The sequence below is a fragment of the Strigops habroptila genome, chromosome 2 (genome assembly GCF_004027225.2).
Source record: "Strigops habroptila isolate Jane chromosome 2, bStrHab1.2.pri, whole genome shotgun sequence".
NCBI lineage: Eukaryota > Metazoa > Chordata > Aves > Psittaciformes > Psittacidae > Strigops > Strigops habroptila.
The window spans coordinates 81,107,184-81,124,362 of NC_044278.2; the positions used below are offsets into that span (position 1 = coordinate 81,107,184).

The 17,179-nt window shown below is 42.2% G+C and overlaps 2 protein-coding genes across 8 annotated transcripts in view; one reads left to right on the forward strand and one right to left on the reverse strand.

Annotated features, from left to right (window-relative positions):
* UCHL3 (ubiquitin C-terminal hydrolase L3) overlaps window positions 1-1,169 on the reverse strand; it is a 46,296-nt gene extending 45,127 nt beyond the window's left edge. For 2 of the 3 annotated variants that reach the window (XM_030476452.2, XM_030476451.2), the window contains exons 1-2: window positions 940-1,169; window positions 696-707 (exon numbers count right to left, since the gene is read on the reverse strand). In XM_030476452.2, the coding sequence (XP_030332312.1) occupies window positions 696-707; window positions 940-981 (54 nt within the window). In that variant the 5' untranslated portion in view covers window positions 982-1,169. Of the gene's footprint in view, window positions 1-675; window positions 708-939 lie in introns of all 3 variants that reach the window. The other variant, XM_030476453.2, reaches the window with a different exon arrangement.
* A 4,054-nt stretch (window positions 1,170-5,223) lies between these two features.
* COMMD6 (COMM domain containing 6) lies at window positions 5,224-14,454 on the forward strand. Of its 5 annotated transcripts, none has more exons than XR_003990140.1 (8): window positions 5,224-5,317; window positions 5,945-6,003; window positions 6,568-6,633; window positions 6,785-6,861; window positions 8,721-8,889; window positions 10,042-10,194; window positions 11,323-11,466; window positions 13,410-14,454. XR_003990140.1 is itself a non-coding variant. In XM_030476978.1 (7 exons), the coding sequence occupies exons 1-7, from the start codon at window positions 5,275-5,277 to the stop codon at window positions 11,371-11,373; spliced, it is 618 nt and encodes a 205-aa protein (XP_030332838.1). In that variant the 5' UTR covers window positions 5,224-5,274; the 3' UTR covers window positions 11,374-12,303. The 5 variants fall into 5 exon arrangements, 3 of the variants coding, with proteins under 3 accessions (XP_030332838.1, XP_030332839.1, XP_030332840.1); XR_003990141.1 differs by lacking the exon at window positions 13,410-14,454 and adding an exon at window positions 11,604-12,303; XM_030476978.1 differs by lacking the exon at window positions 13,410-14,454 and having other exon boundaries at window positions 11,323-12,303.
* The last annotated feature ends 2,725 nt before the right edge of the window (window positions 14,455-17,179 follow it).

A 17,179-nucleotide genomic window follows, 5' to 3' on the forward strand; every position in this document is an offset into this window, starting at 1 on the left:
ACATTATCAACAGGCCTGCCGGGACCAACATCTGACCTCCAATGCTTGTTAAAGATACTCAAGATTATCACGGAGAACGTGAGGCAGGGTTGAAGCATGTGTGATTTCCTTTCAGCTAGAATTTTTTCAGTACTTATACTATCTTGTGGACTAGAACAGGCTTCCTTTCTCTAGTGTCGATTCTACTATGCTAACAAAAACAGCAACAACAAATCATGCAGATACTGTCATGCACAGGTGGTAAAGTGCCAATACAGTAAAATGACATTATTTTTTATGGTCAGCCAAAAAAAAGAGATTGTGACAGGGTGATGTAAGTAGATCCATACAAGTGCACAAAGCCATCACATACAGGTCCAGAACTGGCACACATTATATATAAATATATAATAACGTTTTAACAATTCATTAATGAATTGAAACCCGCTCTGAAACACAGAGCTTACATCAATAGCCAGACCACAACTATTCTCTTTTCCTTTACTGTTTTTTTTCTTTCATATAGTATCTTTACATGACACTATGTAGTCGGAGGATTCAGAAGTCCAATACTAAAAGACTGAGCGCAGACTCCAGCATGGCAGGAAGGGGTTACTCTCGTTGGAGAAGCAGACGCCTTTACTACATGAAAACGAAAGAAGATGGGCCTAAAGCTGCGGAGACACTAAAGATTACCTCAAGTAAAAGCTGCTCACCTGATTCGTGACCTGAAAAGCAAGCAGAAAACAGGGGAGTTAAGACCCCGTCTAGATCCGCGGGCGAAGACCTTCCCCACTCCTTGCCACCACCAACCACCCCTCACCCCGCGATGCCGAGCGCGAAGCGGCCCCAGGCTCTCTCCCCTCCGCCATCCTCCTTCCCTCCCGCCGGCAGGCAGGCAGGCAGCCCGCCGTCCCGCGCACCCAGCAGCTCTTCACCACCCCCAAGCCGGGCACTCACGTCGGGATTGGCCTCGAGGGGCAGCCAGCGATGGGGCTCCATGGCGGCGGCGATGGCGGTGTGGCAGCTCCCGGTACCGGCACTGGGCTGAACCTCGCAGCGCGGCTCTGACAGCGCTTCACGCCGCCACGCCTCAGACCTGACCCGGGACCGCACCACCGCGCCGCGCGGGGAAGGGGTGGATAGGAGGAAGAAGAAACCCACCCTCCAGCGCCGCAACGCACAACTCTCCCCCACTCTGGAGCGGCGAGTTGCGGCGGCGCACAGGGCGGCGAACGCCGTCCCCTTGGGTACTCCAAGGCAACGACGGCGGGAAGATTCCCCACTCTTTCTCCTCTCGGCTCCCCCCGGCAATGGGCTCTCCCAACGGGGCACGGGGTGGTGCCTCGGCCGCCCCGCCCCGCGCTTGCTCCAAGCCGTCGGAGCCTGCGTGGCGCGGAGAAGCCGTGTGGGGGCGCCGTGCCGCCCCGGCCGGTCTGACACGAGCGCCGGGCCCCCTGCAGCCGGCCGAGGGAGCGCGGCGGGGACCGGGCTGGAGGGGAGGCAGGCGCACAGGGCCCCTCGGGAGCGGCTCTCAGCGGCGCACCGCCACCACAGGCGTTCCCCAGCGGTGAGGTGACCAATGGCGTGACGAGGGAATGCACCCGTGGAAACGGGACACGGCACGGAGCGAGACCAAAGAGCTGTGGCAGTGAGCCGCCTGCACGGCGCCTGAGAGACTTCAGTGCGTCTAGCAGCAAGGACACGGGTGGTGAGGCCCCTATGTGATCTACCCAAAATTACTGATACGTGTCAAATCTCATTAACAAAAAAAAAAAAAAAAAAAAAAAGGCATTTCTCTTCTAAAGCCGTGAATCCCCTCATGTACTGGGCACAGGTGAGGCCACACCTCGGATACGGTGCTCAGTTCTGGGTGCCTCACTACAAGAGACATTGAGGTGCTGGAGCAGGGTCAGAAAAGGGCAGCAAAGCTGGTGAAGGGTTTGGAGAATAAGTCTGATGAGGAGCGGCTGAGGGACCTGGGAGGGTTTAGTCTGGAGAAAAGGAGGCTCAGGGGGAACCTTATGGCGTTCTACAACTACCTGCCAAGGAGGTTGCAGTGAGGTGGGGTCGGTCTCTTCTCCCAAGTAACAAGAGATAGGACAAGATATAACATCCTCAAGCTGCACCAGGGGAGGTAGAGATTGGATATTAGGAAAAATTTCTTCACTGAGAGGGTGGTCAGGCATTGGAACAGGCTGCCCAGGGAAGTGGTGGAATCACCATCCCTGGAAGTGTTTAAAAACCGTGTAGGTGAGGCCCTCAGTGATACAGTTTAGTGGTGGTCTTGGCAGTCCTGGGGTAATGGTTGGACTTGATGATCTTAAAGGTCTTTTCCAACCTAGTTGGTTCTATAATTATATGACTCTATGCTTTCCCACCTCAGGAGCATATACATACCTTTCTTGGCCTTCTGGCTAAGATCAAGCAATGTGTAATATGTACATTTCACATACAGTATAATACACATTTTATATATTTACATACTAGATTTAGTGTTATGCCTTCTTTCTAGTTAATACGGAACAGCTAAACATGAAGGAACCCACCACCAACTGGAAGAGGGTAGTTTTAGATTAGATACAAGGAAGAAGCTCTTCGCTGTGAGGGTGGTGAGACACCGGAACAAGTTGCCCAGAGAAGCTGTGGCTGCCCCATCCCTGGCAGTGTTCAAGGCCAGGTTGGATGGGGCTTTGAGCAACCTGGTCTAGTGGAAAGTGTCCCCGCCTATGGCAGGGGATTGGAACTAGATGATCTTTAAGGTCCCTTTCAACACAAACCATTCTATGAAATGGTGTTTCTAGATTCTTAGAGATGGGCTTACGAAGGTGCCAGACAGCCAGAAGGGTATGGAGTCAGGGTACCATATGGTTGAGGACCCAGGCACCAGAGAAACCCAGCTAACAGACACACTTTCTCCTCTCTGCCTGAAGAACTTTTTGAAGAACTTGGTATAGTTCTTCAGAGAGTGTCAATGCAAATTATACCCCATTCTTGTAAATGTTAAGTTTATGAAATGGAGTAAATTCCCTCTGTATTTTACCCCCTGTAATTACTTAACAGGACTTTGGTCATGCCACATGCCTGTACCTGAAGCTTCTGTATTGACCTACCAACAATATTGGAGCGTATCTCTTTAGCAATTCTGTCCACTTGTAGCTCATGAGGTTTGTCTTCTAGTTTCTATACCAAATGTCCCCTCAATTTAAGTTCTCAGTCCTTGTCTAGCCAAAAGATGGGCCTGTAGTGTCAGAATACCACCACAGCCTGCATCTACCTTCCCCTGTCACAGAATGCTTAGAGAAGGCAGAATCTTCTAAAGATACATAATTTAACTCTGTGGATGAGCAGACATGCCAAAATCATTCCATACTTCACCACCTCCTGTTCAAATTCAAAGAACTAAAAAGCGTGCTTACACGCCGACAAAAATAACCCCAAAATAATTCCAAATTTGAGAAAATGATTCTGTAATTGCCAAACCATATTCAACTTCACATCTTGGAGAAAGAATGAAAAGTAACATAACGAATATTAGTCATAGCACTAAAGGCACTTTTAGGAGACTTGATGAAAATGTAATATAAAATAATATGTAAAGTTCTCTAGATAACAACATGTGTAATAGTTACCCAAGTTAAAAACAAAGAGTTTGTTAAGTCTTTACTATCAGAGACAGATCTTACCAGTACGTACTTTGCTAGTGTTTTGACAACCATGAGGTCATAAAAACACATACTAGGCAAAAACATTTGCACACTTTAATTAGATACTTTAAAAGGGAGAGGCCAAGATCAGACAGGCCATAAATGTCTAAAGCTCATAAACACATACTGTGTTGCATAATAATTACCCTTTTCCTGAAACACATTCTCAATTCTTTCATTAACATTTATTGAAAATACATGATTTTAAACTAGCCAGCACTACTGCATGAAAAGTTGCTTTACTTCTCAATCACAATTTTACAATAGATCATAGAATTATGGAATGGTTAGGGTTGGAAAGGACCTTAAGATCATCTAGTTCCAACCCCCTGCCATGGGCAGGGACGCCTCATACTGAACTCCAAGGTTTAGTCACCCAAGGCTGTCCACCCTGGCCTTCAACACTGCCAGGGATGGGGCATTTACCACTTCTTTGGACAACCTGTGCCAGTGCCTCACCACCCTCACAGTAAAGAACTTCTTCCTTATATCTAACCTAACTTCCCCTGTTTAAGTTTGAAGCCATTACCCCTTGTGCTATCACTACAGTCCCTGATGAAGAGTCCCTTCCCAGCATCCTTATAGGCCCCCTTCAGATACTGGAAGGCTGCTATGAGGTCTCCACGCAGCCTTCTCTTCTCCAGCCTGAACAGCCCCAACTCTCTCAGCCTGTCTTCATACGGGAGGTGCTGAGATTATAACAGCATAAAAAAAAAAAAAAAAAAAAAGCTCAGAACACATGTGAGACTGATTAATACACAAATCTAAGAATATTTGCCTTTTTTTTTTTTTTTTGAAGGTGAAACTGGTAAAGGATCAGTGCTGTTTTAGGGCTCTAGCAACACCCCAAACTAAATTTAACCAAGTTCTGTCTGGAAAGTTTATTGAACATGGTTCTAGCTGTAGTTTTATTAAAAAAAAAAAAAAAAAGCTATTTCTCCATAGAAAGTGAAGACATAGTTTATCAACACAAATCACCCCCGTGAACTGCAGTTTATTTGCAGGTGTACAGGCTGGTTCCACCATCTACCTGTACCGAGTACGGTTACTGTATGTGTCCGTACAAGTTCAGTATACCATACATGCTGTGTGCCCACAGCACAGCACGATTTACGTACCCAAGACTACAGCGGGCACCAAGGGAACTCTGGCACCGATTAACAATAAACCACACCCAGTAATCAACTTGTTGCGCAAACCAGGCGCGATTTGAACCGGCGCTTCCAGAAGCCTCTCACGGAGGATTCTTCCACCAGCACCGCTTCCCAACTACGGCCCCCTAAGGGCCACCATCTGCGGTTAGCCCTTTCCGTCCCACGGGTGCAGGCTCAGTAATCTCTTTCAAGTCAGTGTCGATTTCACTTGTATCTACTGAACAAGCGTTCTAACGTCGAAAAGGACGAGACCCGCCACCACTCACACCCACCCAGCGCTGAGGCGGCGGACGCGGGGAGAACGGCGCATGCTCCCCCCCGGCAGCCAATAAGGGCGAAGCCACCGCCTCTGCCTCGCTCTGGTATGCCTGGGAGCCAATCAGAGCGGCCAGCGTTGTGTGGCGGAAGTCGGGCCTCGGCGGCTGCGCCGCGCCATGGCTGCGGGTTCCGCTGTGGTGCGGGCGCTGGAGACGCTGGGTGAGGGGGCCCTGGCGTGGGGGCCCTGGCGTGAGGCGGGGAAGCTGGCCCCGCACGGTGTGGCGTGTGAGAGGAGGGCAGTGCGGCCCGCCGGGTGTGCGGCGTTCCGGTGTGCCGGCCCTCCCTTCTCCGGAAGGCTTAGCCGCGGAGCCGCCTCGCTCAGGGCATGCGCCAGCCGTTCCCCGGGGGTCCTGGCGAAAGCTTGTGGGTGATCGGGGAGGGCTTCCCGGGCTGTCCCCTGGCGCCGGGGGGCTTCGCCGCCGAGAGGTGGCGTAGATGTAGCAGCGTATCTTTTGGGAGAGCGGCGGTCTCGTGCTGCGAGTGTCAGAGGGCAAGCTGAGGAGCTTGGTGCAGATACTGCTCCACGGGGTCGGGAGAGTTATCGGGGCTGTCAAACCATGCGGTGCATGGGACTGTGAAGGCTTTAAGGAGACACTCCTCTTAGTCTTGACTTGGGACGCTGAGCAGGCTGTGTTAACGTAATTCATGACAAACTCCCTTAAAGAAAGCTTTGCTGTAAAAGTAAATGCATGCACCATGACCCAGGAATTCTTCAGAGATAGATTAGATTCATTACTATAACACTTCAAGGATTTATTTCTGATCGCTGCTGCTTGTGTTTTTTAGATGGTGGTGGTGCAGCAGATAAGATTAATTTAATACCTCAAGACTTTTTTGCAGAACTGGTAAGTGGGGCAACAAATGGGATGTGGAAAGAAACCTTTTTGTTTAAGCTCTTCTGGTTTTTGCCTGTTGCAAAGGGAATCTTATGTATGGGGTAGTTCAGATTTATGTAACTCATGAAATGGACCAGTTCTGATAAGAGCGATGGGATTGCTTTACATTTATTTTTTTTATCATGGAAGACCTTTAAAAATGTATTTTTGCCTTTCATCTAAATGAGACATCAAGCTAGTTTGTCTAGAGAACATTCAGCTTGTTTACTGTAGTGTGCACTTGAACAGAATGCCTGTTCAATTGATATGAAAATGGCGTGTTAAGTAGGAATAGCTAGTGAGGCAGTAACTGAAGTCTTGACTGAATTTATTTGCTTTTCTTGATTTTGATACAATTTTAATATCAGTCATTTCAGCGACTTTTTTTCTTGAGTACACATTTAAAGCAACCTCCTGTTGTCCGTCTATGCATTAACCAGTTTTATTTTTGATTTGTAGTCTCCAAGTAGTCGAGCTAGCTTTGTCCTGTATATTAAAATATGCATTAAGAATGTTTTCAAACTTTCTTTACAGTGTGAACAAATAATTCAACATCTGAACCATAAGATCCCTGGTGTAAATACAGCTGAACTGTGTCAGGTAAGTTTGGATGCTAGCACTTGCAAGTATATTAGCTATATACGCTGTAAAGGATAGATTCCCCAAGTCTTGTCTTTGTGTGTGTGTATATACAAAGAGATTTTTATTAATGTATAATTTACTCGTAATTGTTTGAACATTCTGTTTCTAGAGAATTCAAACATCTGGGATTGAGATTGGTGTTGGTGACCTGGCAAAAATAGCTAACATTGTTTCATTTCTATTTAGGTAAGCACAACATAATTTACTTTGCCTCATATCTTTTTTTCCTTCCACCCCAACTTAATAGTGGTATTAAAAAGTGGCATCAAATATGGGTATAAACAAACTGATTTGGGAAAAGGGCAAACATTTGTAGTTCTCAGTACACAAAGAAAGAACTGGCCTTAGTTTATGTTCCCCAAAATATATAGTGACTTAATATATTGTCTCACTTCTTTTAAAGAGAATTGAAGAGAGGAAATTGTTCTGTGATCCTGTCTGCAAGCTTTAGGGCTGCTGGCAAAACAAAAGAGGAAGCTAAGCTCTGTTCAAAAGCTAAGTCAGCTAGGCCTTTGCCTGGAAGAAGTGTGTCCTAAAGACTTCTTGTTTCTCAGAGATTAGAACTATAGAATCAACTAGGTTGGAAAAGACCTTTAAGATCATCAAGTCCAACCATTACCCCAGGACTGCCAAGTCCACCACTAAACCATATCACTGAGAGCCTCATCTACATGGTTTTTAAACACTTCCAGGGATGGTGATTCCACCACTTCCCTGGGCAGCCTCTTGCAATACCTGGTTACCCTCTCAGTGAAGAAATTTTTCCTAATATCCAATCTCTACCTCCCCTGGTGCAGCTTGAGGGCATTTCCTCTTTTCCTATCTCCTGTTACTTGGGAAAAGAGACTGACCTCCATCTCACTACAACCTCCTTTCAGGTAGTTGTAGAGAGCGATAAGGTCCCCCCTGAGCCTCCTTTTCTCCAGACTAAACCCTCCCAGGTCCCTCAGCCGCTCCTCATCAGACTTGTTCTCCAGACCCTTCACCAGCTTTGCTGCCCTTTTCTGGACCTGCTCCAGTACCTCAATGTCTCTCATGTAGTGAGGGGCCCAGAACTGAACACAGTGTGGCCTCACCAGTGCTGAGTACAGAGGGATGATCACTTCCCTAGTCCTGCTGGCTACACTGTTTCAGCATTTTTGCCTGTTTGAAGGGCACACAGTTTTATAACAATTGGACTCTGCTGTGATAAAGGTAAAGCTTTTAGGTGGTATTTTTAGTTGTTGTTTTGTTCTGAGTTTTTCTGTTTTCAGAAAGAAAACGTTTTCATGATCTTGCTGCTTGTTTTAATATCTAGTATCTAAATATGACTGAAGAAACCATACCAGTAGAAATTCAACATATTACTTTTTTTTCCTCTATAAAATACAAAGTCTTAAATTATATTAGACCATGCTATTGGAAGGACCAACTCTTTTCCTCTTTTATTAATGCCTTTTGAAGAGGAGTGGATCTGCGTGAACAAACCCTGGCTGGGAATTTTTTGGGTTGTTTAACCTGTTTCTGTAGAGGTAATTGAGTAGCAATTTTCCTCTAGATGTGCTGCCTTTTCAGTTGATGGTTTATTGTGTAATTTGACTTCTGTTAGTACCCATTATACCATTACCTAGAGGTTCTTACTTGCCTTTGATACTTAAATTACCTCTCCTAAATGTTTAATTAAAAAGTGCCTTATTTCTAAAGTAATAACATTTTTTTAACTGCTCTATGCACACACCTTTCACTAAATTATGCCTTTTCTCAGTTGCAACAGCACTTGGAGGTTGTGATCATTTTTGTTTTAATGTTGCATATTGTGCAAGCCCTGCAAAGCTTGGTCTCTGCGTATTAAGACATACTAAAAGTCAAGTTGTGTTGTTTTTTGCATGTGGATACATAAGATTAGTAAAATATTCTGGGGAAAAAATATGACAGGCTACCCAATAATTGTAAGGTATATAGACACATAAACCAGAAATAAATTGCCTATTTGGCGTGAAGTGAGACGTTTTATTAAATTTGTGGAGAGTGAAATTGATGTGGTGTTCTCTGGATATGCCTTATAGCACAGCAGCCAGAAACAATCTCTCTACGGAAGAACTCATCGCCACCTTGGGCAATGCAGTCAGCGCGCTGCCGAAACATGCACTTCAGGTCATTCGTCATGTGTGGAATGAGCAGGGCAAATCCATTAGTGTGTCAGAAGATGCAGGAAATATGGCCACGGTGGGGCAGGTAACTACATGACACAGTGCAGCTGAGCTATTAACTTTTCAGATATGTCAGTGCTTCATTGTGTGTGTTGTGTTGTCAAGGACGTGGTGGTATCTTGACTGCTGAAAGCTTTCATATATATATATATATTTACACACACACATATGTATATGTTCATATATGTTGCCAAATGCCTACTCAGATAAAGGAGCTTATAAAATAAAGGTTGACTAAATGCTGAACAGTTTTCTAATATTGTTGCTTGGACAATAAAGTTACATTTTATACCTCTTTAAAAATCAGCATTTCATAGTACTATTAGGGAATATTACTGTGGGAATAGTACTATAGGGAATAGCGAGTGGCAGTCAGTTGTATTGGCTGTTTGTGTGAATCTGTTCTAGATTTAATTGTTCTTTTGAGTTGATAACATCAGCACTTAATTGTTTTATTCTTTGTCTCCTTAAGTAAGTTTAAATTTTTTTAAAGATAACCTGTCAAATTCCAGCATTCCTTTTTTCCCCTTTTTAAAAAAAATAGAGTGTATTTGCACTTTAAAATCTTTTTTTCTAAGAACAATTAAAAGTGTGGAATTAGGGGAAAAAAAAAATTTTGTCTGAGGCTTGGTAGTAAGCTTCTCTGAAGGCTCTCTTCTTTATGCAAGTTCTGCCTACCATAAAAGGCTAAAAATGATAACTTACCTGTCTGAAATGTTTTTATGATGTACTTTGATTTATCTAAAATCAACTTATGAAATGCCTTAATTTTTTTTCTCCATTAGTTCTATTATGAAAATTTTCGAGCACTGTCCGAGGTTTTGCTCATGTTGCCACTTGATTTAGAAACCTCTTAAAAAAAAAAAAACAATGACCAAAGCATGCATGGTATACAAACCAGGTGAACTCTATGGCTCAAACTCCTCTTACTAGAACTTAAACCAGACTGTACTTGACTACTGACAGTACTTGAATAAGGAAAACAGATTAAGTGAAGTAACTTACTGCTTGTTTCATCACTATTAAAAGGATGATTTTTGTATTTGCAGTAATATCTGAATGTGTATGTTTCCCATTTGTATATGAGCTCTAGATGTTCTATATTGTCTGGAAAACATCCATCTGACAGAACGGTGATGGTAGACTAGGTCTTTCTTTAACTTGTTTTTCTTTGTAGTTTGTAGATATTAAATGGAAACTGGGAGTTGCAATGAGCTCTGACACATGCAGATCTCTGAAGTACCCTTACGTTACGGTGACACTAACAGTCGCAGACCCTTCAGGACAAATAACAGACAAAACTTTTGAAATGACGATCCCACAGTTCAAGGTCTGTGATCAGTGTTATCTGAATCAATCTCTTCAAAACAGTGACATTGTTGTGAATGAGCAACTGTATACCTTCATGCATACGTTTGTGTTGCTGATTTACTAACACAGTCGTTCAAAGATGAAGCATTAAATAATTATCTAAAACACTGAAGCTGAATACTTATTTCATAGCATTTAGTTCTATGTCACTTATCCAAAAATATTAATTTAGCAATAATTAATCTGTTAGTTTATGAATAAGCTAACAACTGAAGATGTAAAGACGGTTGGATCTTTCTTGTCATCTGTCACTCTGCCTTATTAAAAATAGATGGAACATTTTAAATCTAGGGAACTGTTCCCCAGGCTCAAAATCCAAAACTTGGGTTAAGTCTAACACTTACTCATGATGAGGAATAGAGAGGTCAGTCTGCTTTGTCACCACTGGCTCTTAACTGCTATGCCTTTGTCTATTAACTTATGTAACTTTGTTTAATTTTGCATAAATGTGGCACTTCGGTTTAAAGGACAAATACGAAATATAGAATATTGCATAATCTTACAAATAAATAAATCCTTGGAGTTGGACTGGCAGAAATTTGAGACGGATATTCTGAATCCTTAGATGTTGTGAAATATTAATTCTGGTTGAAACCTATTCAGTAATTTGCTGTTCAGTTACTATAAGAAATGGGCACTATACTCGATAATCCTGGATTATTTCAGCAGTTAATAGAAACATCTGTGAGAGAAGTCTTTTTTTATGGTGGTGGTCTTGTTGTTGGGATATTTTTTGTGGGGTTTTGTTTGTTGTGGGTTTTTTTTTGTGGTTTTGGTTGGTTTTTTGTTTTTTGTTTGTGGTGAGAGAGCTACTTTGTGTTTTTCTTTCACAGCCTATTTTCCTATTAATGGGCAAACCCATGTAAATAAGGCATCACCTGCATAGATTTAATAGCGAATGTACCCCAATGCCAACCAGGACACAAAAAGAAAAGCAGAAACTTTCAGTTCAATCTGCAAATTGTAACTGGAGGAAAGAGGGAATGTGAGAAATATGGATTGTGATTTTTGTCTAACATGCTAGTTCGAAGTACAGTTCGAGCTTTTCTTCAAGCAACTGAAATTTGTCTTAAATCTTGCTTTTTAGAACTTCTTCAGACAGTTCAAGGAAATGGCGGCTGTTCTTGAAACAGTTTGAAGAGAACTTTTATTTACACTGAAATTTCGGACAGGCTTCAATCAAATATACTTTCTGTTCTGCACAGGGAATAAAGTGCCATTGTTCAGCAAGGTATGTATCCTTGTGTTTTTCAACAGGTATTTGTCAGCATCATCCTTACATTGCTGTGAAGATTTCTTCACTTTTGAATACTTGAAGCAACTCTGCAGTGTTTGTGAAAATGTTTTCACCTTTGTTCATCCTGGTAGACAAAAGATCAGGATGTGTACGGAGAAGACTGTAGACTTTCTAATATCCAACAATAAGAAACTACACATTGAACTCTGGAGTGTGGAAAGACACCTGAAAATGTTGGCTGGGAAGAATCTGAGAGAAGCGTAAACCGCATGTTAACACTTTCATCTGTAAAATTGAGATGCACTTGGACTCAATGATAATATTAAGTATAAGGAGTATATGAAGTTACATGTAACAAGCATACAGTTATTCTTGAAGAATCGCAATGTCAAGTAGATAGTTGCAGGTATTTGCAGACCTGGATTTCAGTCTTCATTTAATAACTGGAGTAGTTGTCTTAATAGCTTGTTTATTTCAAATACTTATTTCCCATCACCTAGGCTTATAAAAACTGAGTTAATGCATTAAGCTTTTCTGGAGACCCAAAATTTATTCTCTGGAATGAAGCCCAGAGGCTAATTTTAAATAAAGGTAGAAAGGTGAGTTTAATTCAAAAGCATTTTAGTATATTTTTGCCTTTGCATTTAATCCAACCCAAATCTGTGGCACTCTGCTTGATGTTTTGATTACCAGTCTGCCTTCTAATTAAATTAGAATATTGATGTAGTTGCTTCACTTCAGGCTCTGAACTAGGAAAGTCAAGAGGAAAGTTGAAAATTCAGACTGGAGTGTTAGCCAAGCATGTCAGAGAAAGGTCCTTGCTAAAAGTCAGCAAGATTTCTTTCCTTCTTCTGGTGTGTGGCAGGAGTCCATTGGACTGTGGTGTTCTCAGAGAATGTCCTAACCAACAACATTTTTACTTTGATTCTGAAGAATGGGGATATTTCCAAAGGGGGAGTGATAAATCCAGTGTGCTTGCAGGTCTCTTGGTGGTTGTTGTTGTTGTTCTGGTCTTTTTTTTTTCTTTTCTTTCCTGCCCTTGTTTCCCATCTACAAAACACAAATTGCAAACATAGTGGGATGTAATAAAAACAATCCTTCCGCATTTTGAGACGTGGTGGTGGTGTAGAGCAGAGCGGGTAACTATGAAGAGAGGCAATTCATACTGATAAGCAGACTGAAATTTATGCTGCAGCTTCAGAGTGGTAGAGACTGGGAACCAGTTTTGCTAGGACATCTCCTCAAGGGATTTCAGGCTCCCTTAAAGGAGAGCATGTACTTCTCTAACCACTTTTTTTTTTTTTTTTTAATTAACTTTCTCTAGAAGCTGGCTCAAACTCATTGGCACAGGTTATGTCTGTCTTTGTGTCATGAAAATAAACAGCACACTGCATGCTGCACACTGCAGTTCTTTCAACAGAGATACACTGCCACTGTCTGGGCATTCTGCATGGTGCATAAAAACAGTACTTGGAGTTGCTTGAAAGCCCAAATCAGTGAAAAAGTGATGGCTTTAACAAGAGAGAGTGAAAGTTGTGGGCTGTGGCCGTTGGTCTGGATGATACCTCCTTTGTGCTGCTGAAGTCGGATGTGTTTGCTTTGTGGCTGGAGAGAACAGATTGCTCTTTTCTGGGACCTTCTCAGTGGAATGTCACAAAATGGTCTCAGGAACAGGCTTCCCATTTACCTTTTCTCTTTTCTGTCTGCAAGGGCTCAGGGCTGAACACAGTGCTAAAAAAGCCTGTGTGTATATGGAAAAGTGATATGAGCAGCTCATTTATTTTTTATCGTTAATTTGCAGAAGTTGGAGTGTCAGGCTGCTGTAACTGGAAAACGTTGTCATGCTTGGGCCTAGTGAATTAATTGGTTTACATTAATGCAAGAGTTCCAGAAAAAGAATACTTCTATTTTTTTATCTTTTTTTTTTTTTTTTTTAGTAAAGCTGGAGCCTTAAAAATACTTCCCATTTGTTCTAATGCACCTAAGTTCTTCATATAGCTGGAAATACTTGTGCCTTCATTGGAACTGGATGGAAGAGAAGATTTGTGTCTTAACTTCTAGAAACAGCAATTTAGTAGATGGTAGAAGGTAATGAGGAAACTTCCAGTTACCATTTTACCTTGGTCCATCACCAAGAGGAGAAAGTTGGCAGCCTTTCAAAAATCTAACTTATATTTTGTCAAGTCAAATGTTCTAGAAACATTAATGAATATTTTTGAAATGTCCCTGAGCTCTGGCATGTTGTAACTCTGTCTGGAAGATGCCTGGACATGTGTGCTATACTGGTTTACTGCCTGGGAATTTTCAGAGGTGTTTATGGACATCTAGGAGATGTGATTAAAAGTTGGCTATGTACTCAAACTTCTGAGATTTGTCCTGATCACTATCAGTCGGAATTCCTATACTGAGTAATGGAAGAATTAAGTACTTTATTAAAAAAACCTAACTAAAACCCTAACAGTTTTCAGGGTAGCAATATTAACATGTTCAAACAAGCTGTTAAACTGTTTGTTTGCCTATACGTGCAGAAACCAGACCTCTTCAGAGAGAATCAGGAGTCCTTGTGTGTTTCTAATTCTACTTGTTGATTGATACAAAGTTGTATAACATGAATATTTTTGTAAGCCCATTAAACATACAGGTAACAAAGGTAAAGATGGTCCGTATTTTGTTTTAAGCTGACTTCATGAAAGTGTCTCATAAATACTATAATGGGTAAAGTTCAGGACTATGCTATGACTAAACTTCTTTCCTTACTAAATTAGGATGAAGTTCAGACAGCTGCAGTCTTTCTTTGTGCTGGGGTACCAAGGAACTGAGGAATAATTGCAGGCTGCAAGGAGTATTTGTAGCAATTACAGCTAGACAAAATGTTGTACTGAACTAGGAAAAGACAGGACAGAAGAGATTCATGACATTTTGCAGGAAACTACATACAAGTGCTTTTCTTTCCTTTGCTGTATTTAGGGGACAAGTAAAAAATTCTTCATTTTCAACATTTGCCTGGAACAGAGCAAGAGGAATGAAGGCGGAGGGGGGTCTTGAACAGTAAACAGACCCAACGGAGGGAATAATGAAGGAATCTCCTGGCAATGGCAATCTGTCATCTTCATCACATGACCTTCTTTATTCTGCTTTTTTTACATTCATTTCAAACATATAGGCCCACTTGCAGAGAGCTATTTTGTAGAAAAATGGAGAGAAGTCCAGAGGAAGAGTGCAAAAATGGCTGTAGTCATGTTTGTGCGCTAGTGTTTTACATATTTAGCTTCTGCACACTGTGGCCTAGTCCTGGCCACGGTGTGAAAGTCTGTCTCTGTTCCTGCTTCCACAAAATTGTACTGCCTTTCTTTAGCAACATTTTAAAGGTATATAACCTGTAAGCTCATCCCCTTTTTATTTTTTACCCTCCTCTTTTCAAGGCTTTGAACTCTATCTTAACTATGGGTATAATGAGAGGGTAATTGCCACTCCTTTGCAGAGGCATGCAGGGTTCTTCTGCTTAGCCCTTGGGGGTACTAAAATAACACACAAGGTGCCACAGTCATTTCATCTACCTGCAGCAAAAACTGCCCTGGCTCTGAAGAACCTTTGCAACACGGGGAGGAACTTCAAATTCAGCAGCCTGTGGCCTATCCCATACCCTGTGGTATTCTGTACCCTGTGGTCGATCACGGTGGTGCTTGTTTCTGAGACAGATTTTTAGTCAAGTGCTACACGGCTGTTGGACGGCTGCTAGCTTGTTGGGCATTCACTCAATTAGGAAGTTGGATCTGTGCAGGTCAGTACATGACATAACAAATGCCTCGATGTGGTTTGAGCTTGTATAGTATGCTGCTACAGTCCTCCCTTCCTAAGGCTTGGTCACCTCATAAATGACTGCATTTGCTTGTCACTGCAATTTTCGCCAAATGTTTCCTTTACGTTTTGGTTCTACCATACAGCACTATCCATACATACTCATCTAGTTCCGCTTTTGGTGCTTGAGTGCATGAGGAAGCGTGCATGTTAAGGGGATGGTGCCCAGCACTCCCCATACCTAGTGCTGGATGCTTTGAAAGACTTTCTAACTCTTGTTTCTGAGGCTTTTCTGAGGGAAGGTAGAGAAAAGCACCTACCATTTGAACTGAGTTACTGGGTATGTCTGTTAATTATTTATAAGACTGTGTCATTGAGAAAGAAAGGAAGCTTAGATTCCTGATCTCTGTAAAGGCTAATTTTAGTGTTTCTGGGTTCCCGCTACTGCATTTTCTTTCTATGGCTAATGAACGGTCTGGCTGCCCTAACTTAAGAACCATTTCAGTTCAGTATGTGTAGGTGCCATACTTTCCAAATACTCTGTTAGTGTTTCCATTACAAATATTGTTTTATTTATGAACTGGAAATTTCAGCATCAGTTTCAGAATCGTAGAACTATAGACTCTTAGAATGGTTAGAGTTGGAAGGGACCTTAAAGATCATCTAGTTCCAACCCCCCTGCCATGGGCAGGGACACCATCTGCTAGACCAGGTTGCTCAAAGACCCATCCAGCCTGGCCTTGAACACCGCCAGGGATGGGGCAGTGTTCTCAGGGCAACCTGTTCCAGTGTCTCACCACCTGCACAGTAAAGAACTTCTTCCTAGTATCTAATCTAAATCTACCTTCTTTCAGTTTAAAGCCATTCCGTCTTGTCCTATCACTACATGCCCTTGTAAAAAGTCCCTCTCCAGATTTCTCTCAGGTCCTGTTTAGGTACTGAAGCTGCTGTAAGGTCTCCCTGAGCCTTTTCTTCTCCAGGCTGAACAAGCCCATCTCTTAGCCTGTCTTCATACAGGAGATGCTCCAGCGCTCTGATCATCTTCACATACTGAGCTTTGGGACAGTAAGCTTGAATATAGATATTAAAAAAGAAGGTAATTTTTTTTAATTTCATATATTAAATTTCTGTGCTAGATAGTATTTTGACAGGAATTTGTCATAGCTTCGGTCACCAGGTGGCACTGCTACATACAGCCTTGATACAGGGTAATCTTTGAGAGCATGTCTGACAATAGGATAAGGACTTTTGGTTTTCTCCCCTAGGTAGCTTGTATCTAGAACTGTACACATTTGTGTAGCCATAACTTCCATCTTCTTACATTGTAAGGAAACACTAACTTCTGAGTTAATTATTAAAAAGATGATGACATTAACATTCAGCATTTTAATGATAACGTATCGTACGCTGTATATTTACAGTAGCTTAAAATAGTTACTTAATTATACCAAGATTTCTGCATTATGACTTGCTGTTTAAATAGTATCATGTTACAGTTCTATTGGGGCCTGTTCTCACTTTACTTCCCCCTCTTCCCCCCCCATTTATACATCTTTCAAGTAGGTTTTTCTAAATCTGAATCTTTTTCACAGAATAAGCATTTGCATTTCTCTATCCAAGATTTTCATGCATTTTAACCGCTCTAAAATCCTTCTTCCATATTTTGTTATGCAGCCTAGTTTTCAGTGGTTTTATGTCACACTTAGGAATACACTTCTCTGCCACTGAAAGCGGCCCAGTTGCTTAATTCCCCTGTGAAGTACCTCTGAATCTGAAAAATAATGTTCCAGTGTTTTTGGTACTACTTAAGTTGCAAAGAATTTTTCTGTTCCCCATGAATGTCATCACTGCTGTGTCTTAGGCCATTTACAGGTGTTTTAAAATAAAATATTAATCTGGGAGCTTGGCC

Coding starts and splice junctions, on each gene's coding strand:
- COMMD6 (XM_030476978.1), top strand. CDS start 5,275: ATGGCTGCGGGTTCCGCTGTGGTGCGGGCGCTGGAGACGCTGG. Junction 6,004..6,567: donor AAGACTTTTTTGCAGAACTG/GTAAGTGGGGCA, acceptor CTTTCTTTACAG/TGTGAACAAATAATTCAACA. Junction 8,890..10,041: donor ATATGGCCACGGTGGGGCAG/GTAACTACATGA, acceptor TTTTCTTTGTAG/TTTGTAGATATTAAATGGAA.